This window comes from Euwallacea fornicatus, chromosome 18 (genome assembly GCF_040115645.1).
Source record: "Euwallacea fornicatus isolate EFF26 chromosome 18, ASM4011564v1, whole genome shotgun sequence".
Taxonomy (NCBI): Eukaryota; Metazoa; Arthropoda; class Insecta; order Coleoptera; family Curculionidae; genus Euwallacea; species Euwallacea fornicatus.
This window is the reverse complement of record NC_089558.1, coordinates 1286426-1303088: the sequence shown is the minus strand read 5'-3', so window position 1 is coordinate 1303088 and position 16663 is coordinate 1286426. Positions and strand designations below refer to the sequence as shown.

Genomic DNA, 16663 nt, shown 5'->3' with positions numbered 1-16663 from the left:
AAAATATGTAACATCAGTTGCTTTTATCATCCGAGTTGTCAGTTGGCGACGTAATCTAAATATGTCAAACTCAAAAGAAATCTCCGCCAGTTTTTCGTTATTACTTCTAAGAGTATTTAATTATTTTTTAAAATTCTGCATGATTATTTTCATAATTGAGCCTCAATGTGTGTATTTTTAAAACTTATTCTCTACAAATAATCACTTGTTTTTTTTACGAATTCGTTTTGTTACATTTTGTGTGGTGGTACAATAATTACTGTATAATGCAATTGGAACTGGAAGCAGCATTTATACAATTATTTTTGCTTTGTGACTGAAGCGATAATTATTAGAATATCAAACCTGGAAGACCAGTTCCATACCCATTGATTCAGACCATAATAAACCATGGATACTCCTAAGATATTCAAAGCCCTGCAAAAATATTTTAAGTTCGACACTTTTAAGTCTAAACTGCAACAAGAAGCTGTTATTGCGATTTGTCAGAGTAAATAACTTTTCAATTCAAAATTTGTTGTGTGTAGGCTGTTATTTCTCCTTACTCAAGTTTTTTTTTATTGCAATAACATAGAAATAATAGCTAAAAATGCCCACTTTCAGGGAAACATGATGTGTATGTTTCAATGCCTACTGGATCAGGAAAATCCCTTTGCTATCAGTTACCTGCTGTCTTATATGATAATATGATTACCATAGTATTTTCTCCATTACTTGCATTAATAAAGGTATGTAGATAGTCGAACCACAGTAATTCATATTCACATGATTTTCCATAGGATCAAGTGGATACTTTATTATCTTTAAAAATTCGAGCTGCGTCTTTAAATTCCAAGATATCAAAAACAGAAAGAGAGAAGTTAATTGCAGATTTAAAGTCTACTTCACCCAATACAAGGCTGTTGTATATCACCCCTGAGCAGGCTGCTACTACAACATTTAAGGTGAAATTGCAGTAACTTTACTATACAAATTTCCAAGGCAAATTTCAGGATTTATTTGACAATTTGTGCAAATTTAATAAAATATCTTATATTGTGGTGGATGAGGCACATTGTGTTAGTGAATGGGGTCATGATTTTAGGCCTGATTACTTAAAACTTGGGAATTTAAGAGAAAATTGCAGTGTGCCTTGCATTGCTCTGACTGCAACTGCAGGAAAACATGTAAAATATCAACTTGCCAACAAAAATTATCATTTAATAAAATTTCCTACAGGTAACCAATGATATCATTCAAAGCTTGAGACTTGCAGATGACCACAAAATATTTAAAACTTCCTGCTTTCGCAGCAATTTGTTTTATGATGTATTCTTCCCAAACATCCTTGAAGACCCCTTTAAACATCTCAAAGGCTTTATTGAGAATTGCTTAGAATTTGAAAAAGAAAAAGACCTTCCCAACTCTCAAAAGTCATGTGGTATAATCTATTGTCGCACAAGAGAACAAACTGAAGTTTTAGCTTCAAAACTAAATTCCATGAAGATTAAAAGCCTTTGCTACCATGCAGGATTAAAAAACAATGAAAGACTAGAGTTTCAAGAAATGTGGCAAAGAGGAGAAGTCCCAGTTATATGTGCAACAATCAGCTTTGGAATGGGGGTTGATAAGGCTTCAGTGAGATTTGTGGTTCATTGGGGAGTGCCCAAAGACCCAGCTTCATTTTATCAAGAAACTGGAAGGGCTGGAAGGGATGGTAAACCTTCTTGTTGCCGTGTATATTATAATAGGGCAGATTCGAAGGCAGTTGAATTCCATTTGACACAGGATTTAGGAAAGGCATGTGGGAGGCCTGAAAAGAAATTAAAAGTTGAAATTGCAGCTAAGGGATTTAAGAAGGTGGTAGAATATTGTGAAAATCCATCGTAAGTTTATTATCATATGTTCAAATATTTTATGTTTTTCACGTTTTGAACTATGCGTTATTTTCGTTGGATTCTAATTATTCTAGGGAATGTAGGCATATTTTATTCTCCAATCATTTTGGAGAACCTCAACCAAAATGCAATAAAAGCTGCGATTGGTGTAAAGACAAAAAAGCTGTTAAGGCAATGGTTGAAATGTTTCTGGTTAAAAGTGTGCAGTATCATACGCATGTTAGTTCTTATAATGAAATGGATTATGATGATTTGTATGGGGAGGGGAGGAAAGGAGTATCTGAGTAAGTTAAGAGACAGAAATCATTAGTATAGTATATGTAACAATTTTAGTGCAACAAGAGAAAGGAGAGGTGAATGTGACAGTGATAGTGACAGTGGAGGACCCAGAACTTTTGAGAGAGAACAACAAGCTAAAAAGGAAGCAACTACTTTCATTCAAAAACAATTAGCCCTGAGGAGAAATCCTCAGGTAACTTTCTCCATAAAACTAACAAGAGATAAAAAAAACATTTTCAGGAGGTTTCTGTAGCAACAATTGATAAACTATTTTCGAAACATGCGAGAGTCCAAGCAGCTGCTGCTTCTTCAAGTAAAGTTAAAGGGCTTACTTTGGCCATTAGGGAACAATATTTGTCTAAAATACTGGATACTCTGTATGCAAATTACACTGAATGTACAGCAAACCAGACAATGGACAAAAAAGATATAGAAGACTGTAGTATTAGCTTGGAATATGAGATTTTTGGTTCTACAACAACAATGATGATGTACAGGAATGGTTTGGCTAAATTGGTAAGTGTTCTCTCATAATTATTGAATAATCATCTCCAGAAAATGATTTTGCGGTTTCTGTATCCAAATGTTAGATACATCTTTTATCCATTTGTTGACACTGCAATTTTTCTAATACATATCTCAATCTCCTTCAATTTGACGAAATCTATCACCTTTTTATATTTGATTTACGTATTTTGAAAGCGCTATAATTTAATGTCTGGTTTTCTATGACGTCATAATGTCTTTGTCTTTCAGTGATGCAATCTTTTGGTTAGGATTTAATACAAGAACCACTGCGAAAACAGACATACTGAATAAACCGACTCTCATTCAGCATTGCATTCATAAAGCAATTTGACGTTGCTGTCTGTGCCAGTCTATGACTTGTCTTTCTTGTCATTGTCAAAGTTAATAAAAACTTTCATTTTTGATATTTTCAGTACTTTCCAAAAGGTTTTCTACTTAAAATTCCTCAATAACCACGCAAAAGTCCTAGATAAACCTCGCAAAATTGTCTAAGAAACCGAGAATTCAGCGATTTATTGCAATATCATAAATGGAGTTTCCAACGGCACGCCAGAAATTTAACCTAGTTATTTTTAGACCAGGACCACAGCATCTTGAGTTTCACTTTTTCTTTACAGATATCTAATATTAAAAAGTGCACTACTATTAAAACTGTGTATGAAAAGCTTTCCACTTTCCAGCCCAAGCCGGCCAAATATGAAACTTTGACTGACTTGTTTCGGAATATTAAAAAAGAACAGCAATCAAAACAGCAGGAGGCAGCCTCGAATGATTTCAAGACTGCAAAAGCTCACTTAGAGGAGCAGGTCTCAAATTTCAGTGAAACACCTCTATCTAGTATTAGTGCTTGTGCTCCAGCAATTATCAATCAACAACTCAACCAAACAACTTTGAGTTTGGGCTTCCAAACTGCCAAAGAACTGTTAGATCTGAAAAGTAATTCACCCAATAGTGAAGATACAAAAATGAGCAAATCTAATAATATTAAGTCATTGTTTGGAGAGTCTGATGAGGAGAAGGATAAGAATGTGAGACATTCAAGCAAGAAAGAGTTGAGTAAAGAGAGGTCAAATAGGAAAGATAGATACAGAGATGATAAAGGTAAAAGCAGGCATAGAGATAGAAGTAGAGAGGACAGGCACAGAAGGGATAGGTCTCATGATAGATATAAAAGGGACAGGAGCAACGAAAGGCGGAAGCGAGATAGGAGTAGAGACAAGAAGAGGGCCCGTAGCCCTGACAAAGTGAGCAGGAAATCATTTGATGATGACAGAAAAAGAAGAAAGTGTAGTGAGGAGAAGGATAGTGTAGATGAGCAGTAAGTGTTTCACTTTAATTTTATTAAAAACAATACAGAGTAAGATAAAAAAAATACAAAGTTTATGAATTAAGGATTCAAAAAATCTGGAAAAAACTGTGTTTTCCTAAAGCAGAAAAATTAAAATTCAAAAACTAACTTTCAGTTTCAATTTAAACTAATGTTAAACTCAAGATTGTGAGATATAATCAATGAAACACATGGTAAATCTAGAACTTATTTTCAGGTCAGGTTTACCTTGGTTATACAATTTGGTCTTTTTTTTGATCTGTTAAATTTTTACTATGAACTGATCCTGAGCACTTTTTTTTTAAATATGAAAAAACATTTTCTTGATTTGTTAAAGAAATTTTACTGTGGACATATCCACATTTTTATCTATTTACTTATGGTGTAAATATCACAATTGATCTAATAAAATTTTACAGCAGAACCCAAGAAAATGGCAAGTCTAACTCAACGAAGCCAGAAAAACCTGATGATAGTTATAGTTCTGAGTCAAGTATAAATGAATCACATCCTGCATCACCCAAACAAACATTACACAACCCTTTACCAGAACCACTTTGTCACTTATTGAAGGAAGTTAATGGGGGTCACTCAGATGAACTTGAAGACGGCATAGTCACTGAAGGTGGAGGCACTCCTCAACATTCATTTGTGGTGCCTCTCGAAGAACCTTTAGGCTATGATAAATCCACAGACACTGAAATGTCTGTATTGGGTGATAGGTCTGAAGAAGCTGAAACAGTAGAGAAAACTACTGCAGAGCCAGTTGCAGTACCTGAGGAAGTTGTAAATACAACCCCTTCAACAAGCAATAAAGATGATAGTCCTAAGTTGGTTATAATACAGAATGAGCCAGAGAAAGTGCCTGAAACAAATGGGGAAGCTGCTGTTATAAAGGGAAGTATAAAGTCTAAGGGGAAATTAAGGAAAACAGAAATTGGTTTGTTGGTTGTTAAATTGATGACTCCAGCTTATGTGGACAAAAGATTTGAATCTAGGGAAATCTTCAAGACTATGGCTAGGAAGATATCTCACTGGCTTGTGGATAAAGGTGAGCTATTCATTTTCATTTCTGATTTGTTTATATGAAGGAGCCAATATTAATTTCAGATGAAAACGAAATTAAGGACTATGTCAAGAGGTTTCTGAACCGGAATTTGGAGATTAACTCTAAGACTAACATATACATTTAACAGTGAATAGACTTTATGCTTTAGATTGCCAGTGTAGGGCTACTTATGTTATAAGCCTGTATATAATATATTTCAATCTACAATTATTAAGTTAACATTCAGGGCAAAACTAAGTCGTGGGTTATGTGTTTTTGAGAGATTTGCATCATATTATACAGCTTTGAAAACAAGTATTTTCTATTATTGTGTACATAAAGTTTGTTGTATATTGTAGGGAAACGATGATCCTTGTGCAGGTTAATTTTCTTTATTAAAGCATACAGGAATAAAGTGTATAGAAAACTGCTATTTATTTTTTAAAATTCACGTTTAGGAGCTGGGAAAGTTTGGTATTGCGGCGAAAACAAGTTTTGTAATAGGTAATAAGAAAGTGGATGTATAATGTCCCCGGTATTGGAGGTCTTGGTCAAATTTCAAAGATATTTAAGCAAGTTTTTGTGAATATTCCCGTGGTTTTCTTATCAGATTTTATGCATATTTGAGTCACTTTTCCATATCGAGTAACTTTCAATAGTAATTGATTGAGGCTCCCAAAGCTTTCAACATTATTCATTTCTAAACATAAAAAACCCTATGGAAATATATTATATCCATGTACGTATATAGAATTACGTAATTTTATTTATTTTGGAAATTTGTTCACCTCCCATTTGATCATCTTTTGTTAAATAAATTATGAAAAGTTGAGAGTAACTGCATTGTATTGAATTGGGCGGCCTGATAAAGTCCTTTACTACGACCTGAGATCGGTCAATTGTGGCCCGTTGAATATAAGCCATCTTATCGTGGCTTACGGTATTATTCCTCGTCTCCTGACACGTTCGAACCTGATCACGTATCAAAGTGACGTCCTATTTACGTCTTCTAGTCTGACTATTCTGCTCTGTCGAAGAGGTCAACTAGTGGATTTCTAGCTATTCGTACAGAATGTGCTTGACGGTGTCTTCTTCATGGATTCCTTAGAGTTCCCATTCTCTGCAAGTGGGTCAAGAGCAGGATGTACCCTATGTAAATTATCGTGGCAATTCTTACCTGTTGCTCGCTAACCCACATCAGAAATTGAGCTCTTTTATTCGATCCACCTGTTATAAATGTCTTGACCGGCGATATACTCGGTACGTTGTTTTGGCGTTACTGAAGTTGGGATTATCGCTTCGGCTTTGAATATTTTCTGCTAAAGGTGACAGTGGCCTTAAAGTAAAATATGCGATTTTGAATAAAAAAGCTGCAGAACTGTTTAAAGTGAGGTTTATTTCAGCAATAAAAATATTACAAAAACCGTTAAAAATTAAATAACTGCAAAATATTTACATGACTAGCAAAAATATACAAATCTAAATTTACCATTAACCAAAATTCAGTAAATCAGTCTAATCACTCTTCCGAATTCATCAAAAGTATAGGAATTTCCGTTTTCTTCTTAAAACCATTTCTGGAGAGATACAAATGTCGAAAATGGGATAATATGATATGAATATATTGTGTCTTTATATTCTCCCTTTTTACGAATCAATAATGATATTTTTCTCCTTCAGTATCACATTATGTTTTACAGAGCTGCGCCGCATGTTTATTTGCATCAGATATGAGGTAGATATACGCTACAGGTTTGGAAACGTTATTAGAACACTAAAACAAATAAGTTGCCATATTTGGTACAAGCTGCATATACAAAATGATAATCGCCCCTGAAGGAGAACTTGCATTTCACATATGTCCAAGAAGAAACTCATTGATATATCACCAACCGCGGGAACTTAATTTCTGGAATACAAAGCCGTAGAAAGTCGCAGCTGAAAGTCTTTATACAGTAGCTTGCCCCCTAGGGGCACTCTGGAGAGGAACATATTGGGGGACATAAGACATAGGGCCTTGCCATTCATTAGGAATCTTGACGATGGTACTTCTGGGAGGTTGTGAATGGTTGTGATATGCCGCAACCATTGTCCTACGTGTTCTCTGGTCCATTGCCTTGGATCTAATAAAGGTAACATGTTTGTTTAAGGGAGATTTTGTTTCCAATTACAATTTATATATACCTTTGGGCAAGTTTTCCTGATCTTCAGAAGCATGTTGATGCGAATGCCTGTAAGCTGCCAATCTGTCCCATTCTGACGCCAGTCCATATCTAATAGGACCTTCAGCAGCCATGTTAACGGTGTTATCGTAATACCCTATCTTGGTGGTTAATTCTGGAATAAAAGCATTAAAATTAGATACAGAAAGGCCATTTTGTGTGTTTAAGACACCCGACACCGTAAACGCAATTGCCTCCTGTTTATATCGGATTTCGGACGTTTGGGACTCCCTCATCGAAGAGGAGTTTTTTTTGCATCCGTGTCTGCTCTTGTTTAGACAGAAAACATGTGTGTCGGTTGCAGCTTTGAAAGGATACACCCTAAAAACGTACTTAACGGTTCCTATTTCCGATAACCGTTTTGACGTAGGTCGGATCTATTATTTGCCCTCTTTGGCGGTATTCCGTGCCCCCATATGGACGATTCTTTGGGGCACATTAGACGTGTGTCATTGGGGCGAATCGGGATTTACTTTTAATTCGTGATAATCGACCTTTTTTACAAGTTGAATACTCGTATTTTCGATAAATAATCAAACGGCCTTCCGAGCTCTCCATTTGAGTGAAATTAAAGCAATATTTTAGTAATCTGTGAAGTGCTTGTTAGGTTTCGCTCGACGGCCGACTTATTTCTCCAGATGAAGAAGAGAGCCTTTTATAAAATATCAATTATGATACTGTTTCAGTCAAACGAAAAATCAGTTTAAACGAGTTCTTCCTTAATCTCTCCTAGGTGAAGTCCGCCCTCGTATCTGGACAAATTCGTACTCATATTTTGATAGTTTCAGTGATTTTTCTTCAACGTATTTTTTGTTTACCCCTGGATTTCTTATAGAATTTAAGCTTTAATCACGATCAGATTTTTTATAACTATAAAAATTCCTAGCGGTAACGACCTGAAGTAGGCAGCTTAAAACTCAACAGAAAATAAATTTTATAGAAACGGTTGGAAAAACTTCAAAATTTACTACAAACTAAATCGACATGAAACTCAAAAATTCAAGAATATTTTCTAATTTTGCCCTAAAAAATTGTAATTTCTGTCAATTGTGTTGGTGTCGATCGATGACACGATATAATGATAAGAGCCACATAAATACCATGAAACCGTCCTTTTCTGGTACACACAGTTAAATGAAGACAGAAGATATAGCTTACGTGTCAACTGCACGTAGACTTCGCCGTTTACTTTGTCACAGTGGGGTGAAATTAGAGTTTTAACGATGAAAGCAAACATTTGTCTTGCACACTGGAGTTTGGAGTATCCAAAATTTGAATCCGAATATGAACCGGTAAGACCTCGTAATCCGAATAGCACGAACGGGTAGATCTTGGCTTATGGATTGAAATCGATATAAAACGTCAACTATCAATGACATGCATTCAAGTTTCTGCTTTTCATAATTTCATGAGAACCGTGTGGGTCAGGCGTTCTCAAAGATTCCTTTGATTATCTTTTAGTTCCATCACAAATATCGCGAATCGAAATTATTTATATTAGTTCTTCCGAGCGTTTCAACAACTGTACGTGTATGTAATACACAAAATAAGAAAGTACCGCAACGTAATAATTAAAAAATCTATTCGCATGGCAAGGCCTATTCGCTTGGGATCCCTTCGTAATAATGGCTGCCGTCGCACCAGAAAGGCTTCCTTAAGGAAAATTGCTCTCTATATAGAAGTCGAAAGAAACCTCGTTGCCTTTTACGATTTTAATTGCCTTAATAAGTGCCTAACTTTCTCCATTAAGCAATAAATTAGATACGTGTGTCATTCGCACATGTGAGCCGCCCGTATGTAATTATTATACCGCTTTATCGGTCAATAAAAACAATATCTTGTAATGGCATGTGGGAAGACATCAGAATGGTAATTGACCTCTGTGGCACTCCCGTAATTAACCCAGTCTTAAGTGAAATATTTCTGTTTAAGTGAAAACATCATGTAGAATTTTTCTTCGGATCGGAAACTATTACCATCCCATCAACGTCGACGCGAACAGACGTTCTAATTTACTCCTTGCCCCATAAAACTTTCGAAAATCACTCCTTCCTGTTATCTCAACTAACGTCTTAATGAAAATAGACTTAAAAACACAAATTTAGGACATTTTCTAAATGATTTCCTTGGGGTTTGCTTTTAAAAATAGCTCGAAGTTGCTGCACACGCACGCACACACCAGTTAAATGTGAGTTCTACGAGAGTTTAGAAGTTGTCAACCAGGGATTCGCGAAGCCCAAATAACCAAATTATAACATCCCGTAATTAAAGTCTGGTCATGACGATTGACGAGGAAGCCAACACTCGTTTCTTTCATTTGCCTTTTAAGCTTAGTACGTCAGGAAGTGTTTGTTTATTATAATATTTACTCAACGGAGGTACTTAACATCTTATTTACACAAACAAGCGCGCTGCCTTTATATCATACAGGGTGTTCCAGAAAGGTCGTGCCAAACTTGCAGACGTCGAGGTACCTACACGCGTACAGTCGGCCGGCCACCATCGTCGGTCGATACACACGAACAGTTTCACTTAAGGACTGCGGCCTTCGGTTCTATGCCGTTTGCGATACGGGACCGTTACCATTACAGAATTTGCTATGCACGATCGATCTGGGACGACAGTTTTCATTCTATAAAATGTCGCAAGAATAGCGTGCAGCTGCAATAATCGCACTATCAGAAGAAAGGCAAAAAAATAAGAAGAAAATTTGGGTTCAGGACTGGCTGCGCAGGGCCTTGTCACATGTGGAACTGATACGGGAGCTTCGCTGCGCAAGTGCTGCCGACTTCAAAAATTATAGCTCTTTTCTAAAGGCGCTCCTTGATCTACGGCTTTGCAAAGCTCCGATAATTCACCATACGCGCTTGTCTTAAGCACTTTATTAAAATACTCCGTCGTGTCTTTAACTTGCCATAAGCATTCGATGTTCCCGATAAATATTTATAAACTCTGGCCGATTTGCCATGGTACGGTAAAACGTACCCGTTTATTTATTTATGGTAAAAATTTGGTACGGCAGCCCGTGACCTGAAATGCGGGACTACACACGTTCAGTTTCCTTCACGTATCGACAGGTCTTGACCTGCCGTCTGCCTGATCGTGTGCAGCCGATAGCGGCCGGCCGGCCCTGGTCTCTCCGGCGAACTGTGCCTTCATAGGCGCCTTTACAGGAGACATTTCGGTGAACGATTTGTGCGCAGAAGCCGCTATTCGAAAATCGGCCGTTTCAGCTCGAGGGTAATTTTTCTTCGAAAGATTTCGATGTTCAACTAACATAAATAGTAAAAAAAAAACAAACAAACAAAATAAACGCTTTTTGGTGTCCTTCGTTTTATTAAAGACGTTTATTAAAACGTTCTTGCGCGGAGATACATTATAGATAGAATGTGGTTCCGACATGACGGCGCACCTGCACATTTTGCTCGCACTGTGCAGGATTATCTAAACCAACATTTTTACGGGCGATGGATCGAAAGAGGCGGACCTATCAGGTGGCCAGCGGGAAGTCCCGATTTAGACTCGTTGGATTTTTTTCCTCTGGGGTTATACCAAATCGTGAGTATATGAGATTCCTGTGGCCCTCCAAAAGGAATTACTGGGAAGAGTAATGGCAGTCTCTCTTTTTATGCGGCAAGATCCGTACATTTTATGATGGATGTACGATTCAATGATTTAAAATAAGAAATTCGCGTAACTAGGTTGGGGGTCATTATTTTAAGCTTTTATTGAAATTTCTTTTGCGCTTTCTTTAATAAAAACGAATTAAACGTCGAAGTCTTTTGGTGTCGGCGAGCTAACATTACGTTTTTGAACAACACGACCCCGAAGCCGAAACGGCTCGTTTTTGACTAGCTTCCATGCAAAAATTCTCCACCGCAATCCCCCCTTAAATTCAGCACGGCGTTTCTGGAACACCCTGTGTGTTTGAGAACTCGCATCGACCATGGGCGAACGTATCAAAAAAGCCCAATATATATTGCAAGTTTATCACGGCTCTATCTCAAAACATCACATCCTGTCTATACCACGTTTTATTGGACAACCTCATCTATCAGCTTTAAAGCACAGTATTATTGTTTTCCGTACCTTTATCCGTATCAGTTTCCCGTTTACCTATTGTATAATTACTCGATGCAAATCTGCCACATCCTGTGTATGGTATTGACTTACTCGTAGGAGGATCCAATGATAAACCATTTACCACTTTATAAAGCGGCCACACAGAAGAATTAATTAGTACATACCAACGATTCTTTCTCCGAGGCGCCACAGGAGATTACAACTTCCTGTGGCATTAAAGGGCCGAAGTGAATGGGCCAGGGGGTGCCATCTTGACACATCCCACTGGGGCGTCAAACCCCATAATGGCTCTCTTTCTCTCTCTCAATCGAAAATAGTTGCGGATGTTCTGGCGGAAATAACATACGCTCAGAAACACCCTTTCCTGTACCTCGGGGGTTTTAGGGGTTGTTGCATATTCGGCCCTTTTATTTTTCAAACGGGATATCCTGTTTTTAGGAAACGTGTGTTTGTTTGTATTTCAGATTTATTTGCTTCGAATTCCCCATTTCAAATGTTCTTTAAACTTGCAGCTTCGGAAATGGCAAAAAGTGGACACTGCAGGGTGGTCCGAGTTCCAGGAACGTCATCGAGGTCAGGATCTCAGAAACTATAAGGTGTCCCATGAAGACCGGTCATTTTGTTGAAGTTATCGTCATTTATTTTTTTGCAATTCGTAAAATTATGAAATCTAAACACCGAGGGTTGGTTATGGAGAATTACATAGAGGCACAACGCATAGCGATTGTGAAAATCCATTACCAAAATGGTGGGAGTTTCGCAAAGTCGAATAGAAGATGTCGTGGACTTTTTCGGTCCCTATAACGCACCTTGACACAGTACAATGGTCCAATTAATCGATAAGTTTGCACCCGTTGGGTCGGTTCCAGCCCAGAAGACACATCCGTCCATGGTGATTCGGTTGGTCCAACGAAAACTTTGCAGCAGTTGGTGAAAATGTTGACCAGAATCCTTCGCCATTTTGTCAGGAATTGGGAGGTTCACGACGCAGTTTACAAATAATTTTCACTGAAGATCTGTATTTGCAGTCTTACAAGATTCAGTTGGCACAAAATTTAAAACTAGTAGACCATGAACAGTGACGAAGATTCACAGAACGGATGTTAGAGCAACAAATGAATAATGATTTTTCGAAGAAACCATTTTCTCTGATGGAGCTTATTTCCTATTTGATGGCCATCTCAACAAATAAAATTATTGCATTTAGGGGAGAGTCCGAGATCGATTCAATGTCCCATGCATTCGCCACGAGCCACTGTTTGGTGGGCATTCTTCACTGCCGAAGTGATCGGACCGTTCTTCTTTGACTGGCAATGAGGGCGGTGGCTACCGTGATTCGATAAACAATTCCTCCAGGCTCAAATTGCTGCAATAGATCTTGCTGATACGTGGTTTTAACAGGACGTCGCAACTTGCTACACAGCGAAAGAAATAATGGAATTTTATTGTTGAAGACAAAATTTCAAAGGAGAGTTATCTCGCGCCGCGACAATGCGATTTGGCCACCACAGTCACCTGATTTGATGCCGTTGGATTTTTTTCTTTAAGATTTTCTGAATGGAAGGTGCGTGCCAATGACCAAACGACGATTACCGAATTGAAAGCCAACACACCATTGATGAAATTGAGCAGTCACTACGGCAAAAATCATCGAAAATTTCGTCAAAAGAATCGACAAGTGCCATTAGTTGTGGGGAGACCGTTTATCGGATATTGTGTCCAATTCATAAGCCCCACATGTACATTTTTTTTGTTATAATAAAAACGTCTGAATTTTTCAACTGCGTTTTCTTTCATTTTCAAAACAACCTGCCTTAATGGGACACGCTGGAGAGGGTTAGCCATACAATTCGTTCATTAGGAAATTTTTGACTTCCCGCTATCCTAGCGATAGTTAAAGACAGTGAAAAGACTACAGAAAAGGCAGTGGGAGCGAGCGCTGCGGCTTGCTCAGTCAAGGGGCAAGCTATTTCCTTAGGGTTTTCTTCACGTATTTTCAATTCACCGAATGGGGGCGAATTTTGAGGTTTCAGCTGTGGACCCAAAATGTGGAGAATTTTTGAAATTTGAGCCAGAATTCTAAACTTTTTGCTTTTATTTTGTGGTCTCAAATGCAAAAAAACCTTATTGCGATCGGAAAATGAAATTCGGTAGTTCCAAGTTTGGGAGGGAAAATGGGAAAAGTCGCATAAAAATACTAAATTTAAGACGGAATGTGGATTTACCAGTTTCGCTTCGTGGTCAAAAAGATCGAAATGCTAAAAATTTCGGACAAGAGGTAATTTTTTTTAGTTTCACTCGATGGTCTTCGAATGGTCAAAAATTCGATTCTCGACAAAATATCTAATTTGCAGCTTTCAAGATGTCGAGAATTCTAGTTAGTTCGAAAGTTTTTCTGAAACTGAAATACGAAAACCAGTTAAATTTGACCAGAATTAATCCGATATACGTCGACAATAATTTAATGATCTGCACAGTACAAATGGCCTGTGTCGAGCCCCTCTTTTGGGGATCTCAATAAGACCTCTTGCGCACATCTAGCGATGGCACCCCAGTTCGGCACAATTTTCATCATAGTCAGTGTAGCTCTGCGGCACCGAATGCGCAGTTTGCCTCCATGTCCGTCTGATTTAAATGCACTTCCTTTCGCTCTGCCCACCTAAGCGATAACTTTTCTTTATGATTCCTTGTTCTTGCTCCATTATTAAAAATATTTGCCAGTGCATGAAAGAAACTAATGTCTGTTGAATCCTAATTAATGAAATTTAAATAAAGGAATACCCCCTTAGCCCCCGAACAAAAGGAAGGCTCTTATACATTATTAATAGACGCGCGCTCGTTCAAATTACCTCTTTTGTTCATTGTATTATAATAAACCATTATTTTTAGGATATCCTGTATTTATATTTTATAATAAGCGAACTTACTACTGCACGGTCTTAATTACTCTATGCGGCGCAAGACTTTACCCAGACGAGCACCCACGGAAATCTTCCCAAAGGAAGGAAGAAATCAATTTTGCAATTCTATTGTTTTTTTTTTTTTGCTTTTAGAGGCCGAGATAAACTATTGTTTGGTTGGAGATGTCACGGGAGAAAATACAGTGCAATTTGCGGCGTTTCCTCTGCCTATGGCAATGTCTTGTTAACGCGATTTTGCGGCATTGATTGCGTTATTTAAATGTGTGGGTCAAGGCATCGAGTTTTCTTGGAATATAGGTAAGCGACATAGAAACGAGAACACACCGTACAAATACTTGTTCCTTCGACGTCAAACTTGGAATTCGTCTGGATGTGCATGACGGTCGGAGAAGAGGGACAACACACTGTGGGGTGCTACAACTGATGCCAGCAGGCCCCCCTCTAGTTTTCATTCGCGATAATATAACCGCTCAACGCTACAACCAGGAAGTTTTGGAACACCGTTTTCTGAAATATCGCCGAACAGTCCTCAATTCAGATTTTCAACTAGATAACGGATGGCCATGTGCGGTTCGAGTTGCTACGGATTTGCTCCAATAAAATGACATCGACGTATTACCCTGGCCGCCCCGATCTCCGGACCTATCACCAATCGAACATGTCTGGGACATTTTGGATAGCAAATTACCCCATCCCCACAGATCCTAGCTGCGCTTTGTAATGTCGTAGAGATAGCCTGGAATGAGTCCTCTCTCAAGGGGACATCGATCATCTCATGGAACCGATCGATCCTTAAGTGTTTCCGAGAGTGCGCAAGACAACGCGAAGACCCAACATACTATTAAGTGTTTTTCGGATTTTAGTCACTAAATTTGTTGAATTTTTTCACAATGTTAGTATGAGAAACGTGCAAACCAAAAATTATTTAAATCAAACCGTTTTTACAAGGTGTTCTCTTTTCTATGGCACGCAGCCCACATTCGAAAAAGAGCGAAATTTTTTTACGTGTTCTCTAATTACCCTGAAACGAAAGCATAAGCCGCTGTTACTACCTTCTGAGTAGGATTTCGCCCTCTGAAGTGCGAAGATTGCTTGTTATATGCAGTGTGACCTAAATTCCACCCAAGTGTACACTAGCTGCATGTCTTGACAATTATAAGAGATAGAAAAATAATTAAATGGGAGAAGCTGAAAGGAATTTAATGGCCAGTTTGATGTTGTTTTGAAAACATTTTGAAGGCACTTTCAAAAAACCAAAACCTTGCCTTTTCGAGAAAGCCCCAAACTCCCCAATTCGAACTACTTTTCAGCTTTTGAAAAGCATCGGTGGTGCAACTTTTCGCGAGCGACCCGCCTGTGAATTCAATTATCATTAACGACGTTTCGGCCCTAGATATCATCATCAGCTTTCTGATTTTCTGTCGCCGCCATGTCGCCCTTCCTTGCGCGGCCGGAAAGAACTTTTTATTTCCTTTTCAGCGGGTGGTTACAACCTATACAAAAATATTCAGGTTTTATGCCAAAAATTGGTTGGGAAGCACTGGACAAAGATAGCAAGAATCGAAATTAGCAAACATTAGTTGGTCTCAAATTCAAGCGCTGGCCTTTTGGGGACCCGAAGAGCAACTGCACCGAAGGTGCAAACCATATTAGTCACTTTGAGAAGTTTTTTTCGCAGTGCTCTGGGCAGGTGAGTCTCTTTCGCTCAGTTCCCGAGATATCGACTAGCTTTAATGCTGATTTTCTCAATTTCGACAGTGCGTCGGAATTCTTCAAAAGTTCCAGAGCCTTTAAATGCACAGGGGGTAACAAGTTTACAGATTTGATAAACATTTTCCAATCGGAAATTTACAGGATGTTCATGAAAACGCAAGAGGTCGTTGAGGTCGCTTCATCTTTTTTTTCTTAGGAATTCTCCTAGGGTCATCACAATCCCACGCACGGAGGCTAAATTTTGGCCACCCTGTGTGGCTCTCAATGTGTCGGTGCGCAGTTTCACTCAAGTAATTTCGTCATCTGTATTTTGGGAAACTCGATGACCAAACTGATCGTGACATGTTAGTTTCTCAATTGGAAAGTGCGTGCTTTCCATATAGGGCAAAAGTAACGATGATGCGTACCAGGGCAATATTTTTACATACTAAATAGGAACGCGTGTTGTTGGAACCAACGTATATTATACTTCGAAAGGACATGGACGCGGCACAGGATATCCGTATCCTTGGTTACATAAAAGCTATATAAAAGCATCCAAAACAGGAAAAGGAAATATATTATCACCCGATTTTCAATTGCCATTATCGTTCTTTTTTCCGTTTCATTCAATATGCACAAAATGCAAAAATCCTGTGTGTTTTTCGGGTTTTGTGCAAGTCGAT

At 38.2% G+C, this 16663-nt stretch overlaps 2 protein-coding genes across 7 annotated transcripts in view; one reads left to right on the top strand and one right to left on the bottom strand.

Annotated features, from left to right (window-relative positions):
• The first annotated feature begins 82 nt into the window (after positions 1–82).
• On the top strand, positions 83–5897 carry LOC136345002 (ATP-dependent DNA helicase Q5-like). Of its 2 annotated transcripts, none has more exons than XM_066292959.1 (11): positions 83–490; positions 604–728; positions 780–944; positions 993–1166; positions 1219–1865; positions 1952–2161; positions 2211–2349; positions 2397–2672; positions 3302–4002; positions 4434–5062; positions 5122–5897. In XM_066292959.1, the coding sequence occupies exons 1-11, from the start codon at positions 391–393 to the stop codon at positions 5202–5204; spliced, it is 3249 nt and encodes a 1082-aa protein (XP_066149056.1). In that variant the 5' UTR covers positions 83–390; the 3' UTR covers positions 5205–5897. The 2 variants fall into 2 exon arrangements, with proteins under 2 accessions (XP_066149056.1, XP_066149054.1); XM_066292957.1 differs by having other exon boundaries at positions 87–490; positions 4431–5062.
• Positions 5886–16663, bottom strand: part of edl (ETS-domain lacking) — a 65012-nt gene continuing 54234 nt past the window's right edge. For 2 of the 5 annotated variants that reach the window (XM_066293013.1, XM_066293012.1), the window contains 2 exons: positions 7244–7396; positions 6437–7182 (listed from right to left, as the gene is read on the bottom strand). In XM_066293013.1, coding sequence (XP_066149110.1) covers positions 6962–7182; positions 7244–7355 — 333 coding nt within the window. In that variant the 5' untranslated portion in view covers positions 7356–7396 and the 3' untranslated portion in view covers positions 6437–6961. Of the gene's footprint in view, positions 6180–6236; positions 6396–6436; positions 7183–7243; positions 7397–9257; positions 9617–9668; positions 9832–16663 lie in introns of those variants that run through there. The other 3 variants (XR_010733087.1, XM_066293015.1, XM_066293014.1) reach the window with 3 other exon arrangements.